Raw genomic sequence first — 6,350 nt, forward strand, 5'->3', positions numbered from 1 at the left:
CAACACATCAACAATATCCTTACTCAACCTTGGGTTCCCTATCACCAGCTTCCTTGTCCCCTTCTGCCTTCTGGCCCTTGTCACTGGACTCGTGTTTTATATTTTAATGGGAACTTTTAGTCTCATTTTTCAGAATTAGTAATTCAAATTTTTTCATCTCATTGTGTATATTATACATTCATTCCAGTTTACTTCTCTTCAGAATATCTTCAGTTTTGCATGTCTTGTTGTAAATTTCAGAAAAAGATAATAGACTATATTAGCTTTCTAAATATTATTTACAAATAAAGAAAAGAAAATACACAGAGTTAATTTTCAAAAAATAATGACAATGTTCTTAAGCTTTCCTCGCGGCCATTTAAGACATGGGTTACTAGAGTTAGGGGTGCAGCATGGGATAAGAATAAGCAAAACTCATCTGTGAAATGGGGATTAAGCCTGTGCCTTTTACCTCATTATAAAAGGTACCTAATCCCCTGAGCTAATCATTTGCTAACAATTGTTTAATGATCAATATTACAGATTTATATTCAGTTTGTGGTCCACTAATGATTCTGGGGGAGAAAACTCCTGGTGATCTGCTCCCGTAAACTTACAGCCTAGAAACCCTATGGGGCAGTTCTGCTCTGACCTGTTGGGTCACTGAGCTGGAATCAACTGAACGGCACACAACAATTCTGATGTCCTTTTCAAACATGTTTGTACTAGACAACCTTTTGTATTTGTTATCAGAATACAATTCAAAAACATGTTGTGTCAACATCTTCACAGTCTAAATCTCTGTAAAATGAAAATACTACTAAGCCCCACACAATGGTCCACTCTTTCAAGAAATTCTACATGTGATAGAATGTCAGACAATGAAAGAAGTTTGGCAACTTCACAGATTCAGGGCAAAAAATTTGACTCTAGCTTGATTTTAGAACTTGCACTTTACTACATCTGGATTTTGAAACAGGGCAGCAACATCAGTTTAGAATCTTTTACAGACTGAACCATCAAATTTCTAAAATCATTTTAAGATAGCCATTGGAAATAGTAAAGGAAGTCTAAAGAGGATATAGACTCAGGAAGAAAGTAATTAAAGAGTAAAACTGTCAATTTATTCCCATTACTGCCTAGAGAAAAGAAAGTAATTGTATCTGAAGAGAAGATTCAAGTATTCCCTTAGTTGAAGGTGCTGTGTAATTTACGAGGTATAATTCATAGGGACCTATAGTGGCCTAAATTAAGTATGCCCCATCAAATTCCCTTTGCTCTGATTCAAAACTCAGAAATATTCATCTGATTTCTAATTTTATTTGCAGGGACCTTGGTATTTGTAAGTCGGTGCCCTGAGTAATAGATATACCGTTTCAGTCCCAGAAAAGAGCTCTCCCACTGTAAATTAACAAATTGGTTGTTTGGTTTATAAGTCATCCTCTCAGGTAATTTGAACAGTGTGAATTGATTTCCCAGAGGCTGATTCCTCCAGAGACATCTGACCAAACCAGGCTTCCAAATCTGCAGAGTTAAATGTCTGACCTTGGAGATCCCAATAAACTACAGCATCCCTTGACACCCGGACCAGAGCATCCACCTGAGCTCATTCGGGCCAGGACTGCTGCTGGGCATGGTCATGCATTCCTCAGGGAACTTGTGTGGGTACTTAAACCCTGAACACTTTCTGAAGTTGTGAAGCAGGAGGAGGATGCCAGTGTCTATAGCCCCTGGAATCTGGAAGAGCTCTGTGGTCAGCTTTTTAAGTTCAACCATCACTGTTTCCCTGAGATTAAAATGTTTATTTAAAAACATCACAACTGCTAATTCATTCCCTCGAAGAGGATAACATGGGATGGGGTGAGAAGATTTACTGGGAAAATGTCATTCAAGGGGTTGGACTAAGAATTTAAGATAATTTCCACACTGAAAGACATTTCCTCTCATTCTGTCCAATCATTCTTGTTCCCTACCCAATTAGGCTAAGAACACTTCTTTAATCTCTGACTTCTCACCATGGCCATTGCTCTTTTCTTCCTCCTCTCCTCTCTTCCTTTACCACATCCCAAGGCTAAATTATTACATATAAAGCAACCGAAATGCATAACACCAAGTATCAACAACAATGCCTGGTGGTGGTAGTCCTTACTTTATGCTTAGAGTTTTGTCTTCCTTTGAATTGTAAAAAACTTGGAGAGCAAATTTGTACAGCACCAACAACTGCACACACAACTAGGCATTTAAAGAAAATTCTATTTCATTCTCTCTACACCAAAAGAGCGTGGAATTTCCTCTGTTCCCTTCTGCATATTCTCCCTTAAGTTAGGTTTCTGTCCTAGCAGAGATAAGAATGAGCCAATAGCCTCTGGAACTTTCTGAAGTGGCAGAGCATCTAGTGCAACAGATGTCCTTTCTTACATGTTTCCAGGAAACCCTTACTCTTTGGTTAAAGTGCTCTAGGTGCAAACAGAAGTCAGCAAACATTTTCAGTAAAGAGCCAGAGTAAATATTTTAAGCTATTCTGGCCAAACACAATTACTCAACGCTACCATCATAGCACCAAACAAGCCACAGACAACAGGTAAACATATGAATATGGCTGTGTTCCAGTAAGAGTTTATTTACACAGACAGGCCAACCCCTGCTATAGCTCATAGCTTCTCCCTACTTGTCATCTCTCCACCTAAGAGAAAAACCTCTCTGCCACTGTCCCAGGTTTTCACAATCTTTTCCTCTAGTTTCCCCTCATTTTCCTCTGACTTCCATGCTAACTCCTGCGTTGTTCATTCTCTAGGCAAAATCTCTCCAGGGGATGGAAAGAGTCAACAGCACACTGTTGACTGAGTTCATCCTGACAGGAATTCCCTACTCAATCAGGCTAGGAATGTTTCTTTTTGTGTTCTTTTTGTTCATCTACATCTTGACTCAGCTGGGGAACCTACTTATTCTAATCACTGTCCATGCCCACCCCATATACATCTTTCTTGGTGTTCTCTCCATCATTGACATGGGCATCTCCTCCATCATTGTCCCTCGCCTCACGATGAATTTCACTGTAGGCATCAAACCCATCCCATTTGGTGGCTGCGTGGATCAGCTCTATTTCTATCACTTCCTGGGCAGTACCCAGTGCTTCCTCTACACGCTGATGGCCTATGACAGGTACTTGGCAATATGCCAGCCCCTGCACTACCCTGTGCTCATAACTGCTAAGCTGAGCACTTTGCTTGTGGCTGGAGCTTGGGTGGCAGGGTCGATCCATAGGGCTTTCCAGGCCATCCTAACCTTCCGCCTACCTTACTGTGGGCCCAACCAGGTGAATTACTTCTTCTGTGACTGGCTGTGTTAAGACTGGCCTGTGCAGATACAACAGTCAACAAGCTAGTGACCTTTGTGGAGATTGGGGTGGTGTTTGCCAGTTGCTTCTCCCTGATCCTCCTGTCCTACATAAAGATCATTCAGGCCATCCTGAGAATCCGTACAGCTGTTGGGCGGCACCGGGCCTTTTCAACCTGTGGAGCCCATGTAACCCTGGTCACTGTGTACTATGTGCCCTGTGCCTTCATCTACCTGAGGCCCGAAACCAACACCCCCCTGGATGGTGCAGCTGCCCTATTCCTCACAGCCATCACTCCCTTCCTCAACCCCCTTATCTACACTCTGTGGAACCAAGAGGTGAAGCTGGCCCTAAAGAGAATGATAAGAGGCCCAGGGACTAAGAGTGAGGTTTGAAAGTGTGTGACCCCTCTGGAGAAGTCTTTACACTTAGAATCTGTTCTAATGTTTAGATTTTAGAGAGTTTTTTGTTTTTTCTTTTTATTTTTAATTTTACTGTGTTTTAGGTAAATTTTACAGTGCAAATTAGTTTCTCATTCAAAAATTTATATACAAATCGTTTTGTGGCATTGGTTACAATCGGCACAATGTGTCAGTACTCCCTCCCTTTCCCTTTCCACCTCAAGTTCTCTGTGTCCACTCATCCGGTTTTCCTGTCCCTTCCTGCCTTCTTGTCTTTGCTTTTGGGCAGATGTTGCCCATTTGGTCTCATATACTTGATTGAACTAAGAAGCTCATTCCTCACATGTGTTATTGTTTGTTTTATAGGCTGTCTAATCTTTGACTGAAAGGTGGACTTCGAAAAAGGCTTCAGTTCTGAGTTACCAGGGTGTCTGGGGGCCATAATCTCGGGGGTTCCTCTAGTCTCTGTCAGACCAGTAAGTCTGGTCTTTTTGTGTGAATTTGAATCTTGTTTTACGTTTTCTGTCCAGAACCCTCTATTGTGATCCCTGTCAGAGAGGTTGGTGGTGGTAGCCAGGCACCATCTAGTTCTTCTGGGCTAAGGCTGGTGGAGGCTGTGGTTCATGTGGTTCATTAGTCCTTTGGACTAATATTTTCCTTGTGTCTTTGGTTTTCTTCATTCTCCTTTTCTCTGCAAGTGATGGAACCAACAGATGTATTTTAGATGGCCTCTTGCAAGTTTTTAATACCCCAGATGCTACTCACCAAAGTAGGTTGTAAAGCATTTTCTATATGAACTATGTTATGCCAGTTGAGCTAGATGTCCCCCAATACCATGGTTCCCAGCCCTCAACCCCAGTTACTCGGTCCCTAAAGGTGTTTGGATGTGTCTAGGAAGCTTTTATGGCTTTGCCTTGGTAAAGTTGTGCTGACTTCCCCAATATTGTGTGTTGTCTTTCCCTTCAAAAATGTGGAACACTTATGAATTTGCATGTCATCCTTGTGCAGGGGCCGTGATGATCTTCTCTGTCTTGTCCCAATTTTAGTGTATGTGCTGCCAAAGTGAGCACTAGAGATTGTTTTCTTCTTCTTGCTTTTACTCTTTTATGTAACCACATTACATCATCAGTACAACAGGATCAAGCACAGTTTAAGGTAAAATACCACTTTCTAGAAGTTTGTAGGTGTCCCCTACAGATAAACAACTCTCAGCTTCTCCAAAACTAGACAATGAGACTAAAGTCATACAGAAAATAGCAAAAGCAGGTACAGTTAGACATCCAGAAGATTGGCATACCAAAAACATCCAATGGGCTTTTGAGCCTCTAGGTGACATTGGTCAAGCCCTCATAAGACAGTTACAGTTCTCTTAATGGAGGACATTCTTCATTTCTCTTCAGATTGGCTATATACCTTAGGAGCTAGTGCTAGAAGAGAAAGTATAGATGTCCTCTGTGTGCATCTTAACAGGCCTGGCTTTGGAGACTTCCTGATACCATGATAGGCGTGTGAAGAGGAGCTAGAGTGCTTACTCTATCTTGCCTGCTAAAGAAATAAACTTTTTCTTAAACTAGTGCTTTCACAAACCAAAGAAAATTAAACAATCCAGAAGACTGCAATAAAGTCTTTTCAAATGTCTCAATAACTAAATTCCTCACACACCAAAAATAAAGCTCAATATGAAAATTCCCATTAAAATAAAATAGGGCAATTGATCAGGACATCAGGATAATCTATCCAAATTAGTATTTCGTGACAATTTAGATTTGTGAGCTTGACGAGCTTTCATTGGATTGGCCAAGGTTGAATAAATGTCAGCAAATTTTGTACAATATTTCTGGTTTCCACCCCATTAGCTCTTCCAAACTTATTCTGTTATGTTTCTGCCTCACTTCCTAGCATTTTTAATTGGATGGTTCAAATCATGTTATGTATAAACCAAAGGTGTTTCAGTCATAGTAGGTATTCAACCGTTTGGTCATGTGATTGTTCATCCCCAAGGGACACACAAGTTCACCTAATTGATGTAGGAGACCAAAAACTAACCATTCTCCCTTGTATAAAACTGACCTACACGAGTTCTTAACACTGTTTCAGAAAACAAACAATACACTAGGTATCAGCTTCCTCAAACTAAAATTTTATTTATGAAGTATCTTCCTCTTTCAAAATCTATAACAAAATGTTTACCAAATAAAATAAGTTTAAATCTATAGCTGGTTAACCAAAAAAATAATTTCCAAAGCACCTGTTTTCCCAGTGCTTAGCACAACCGTTTCTGTGGCTGTTGTCTTAACAATTAATAAAACAAAGCTAAAATGAGCTGTAGATGCATAATAAAAATACAAGTAAACATGGGATAATTTTGAAACAAACATTCATTTTAAAAAAATGGATTGAATAAACAAAATGTGGTAGAATGGAATATTATTCAGCCATAAGAAGAAATGAAGTTGGGATACATGCTACAACATGGATGAACTCTGAAAACATTATGCCAAGTGAAAAAATCAGAACCAAAAGGACAAAATTGTATGACCCCACTTATATGAAATGTCTAGAATAGACAAATGCATAGAGACAAACATTAATTAGTAGTTACCAGGAGCTGGAGAAGGGGAAAGGGGGAGTTA

The 6,350-nt window shown here is 40.1% G+C and overlaps 1 protein-coding gene and 1 non-coding gene across 2 annotated transcripts; one reads left to right on the forward strand and one right to left on the reverse strand.

The window, feature by feature from the left end:
* The first annotated feature begins 2,791 nt into the window (after positions 1 to 2,791).
* LOC101350523 (olfactory receptor 10G3) lies at positions 2,792 to 3,711 on the forward strand. Its single transcript, XM_012559585.1, is given in 2 exon segments — positions 2,792 to 3,314; positions 3,317 to 3,711. Coding segments are annotated over 2 exon segments (918 nt in total).
* Positions 3,712 to 4,681: 970 nt separating this feature from the next.
* On the reverse strand, positions 4,682 to 4,787 carry LOC111819121 (U6 spliceosomal RNA). The gene has a single exon (XR_002822896.1). It is a non-coding gene; the product is annotated as a U6 spliceosomal RNA (small nuclear RNA).
* Between the last annotated feature and the right edge of the window lie 1,563 nt (positions 4,788 to 6,350).

This window comes from Trichechus manatus, unplaced genomic scaffold (genome assembly GCF_000243295.1).
Source record: "Trichechus manatus latirostris isolate Lorelei unplaced genomic scaffold, TriManLat1.0 scaffold00273, whole genome shotgun sequence".
NCBI classification, from domain to species: domain Eukaryota; kingdom Metazoa; phylum Chordata; class Mammalia; order Sirenia; family Trichechidae; genus Trichechus; species Trichechus manatus.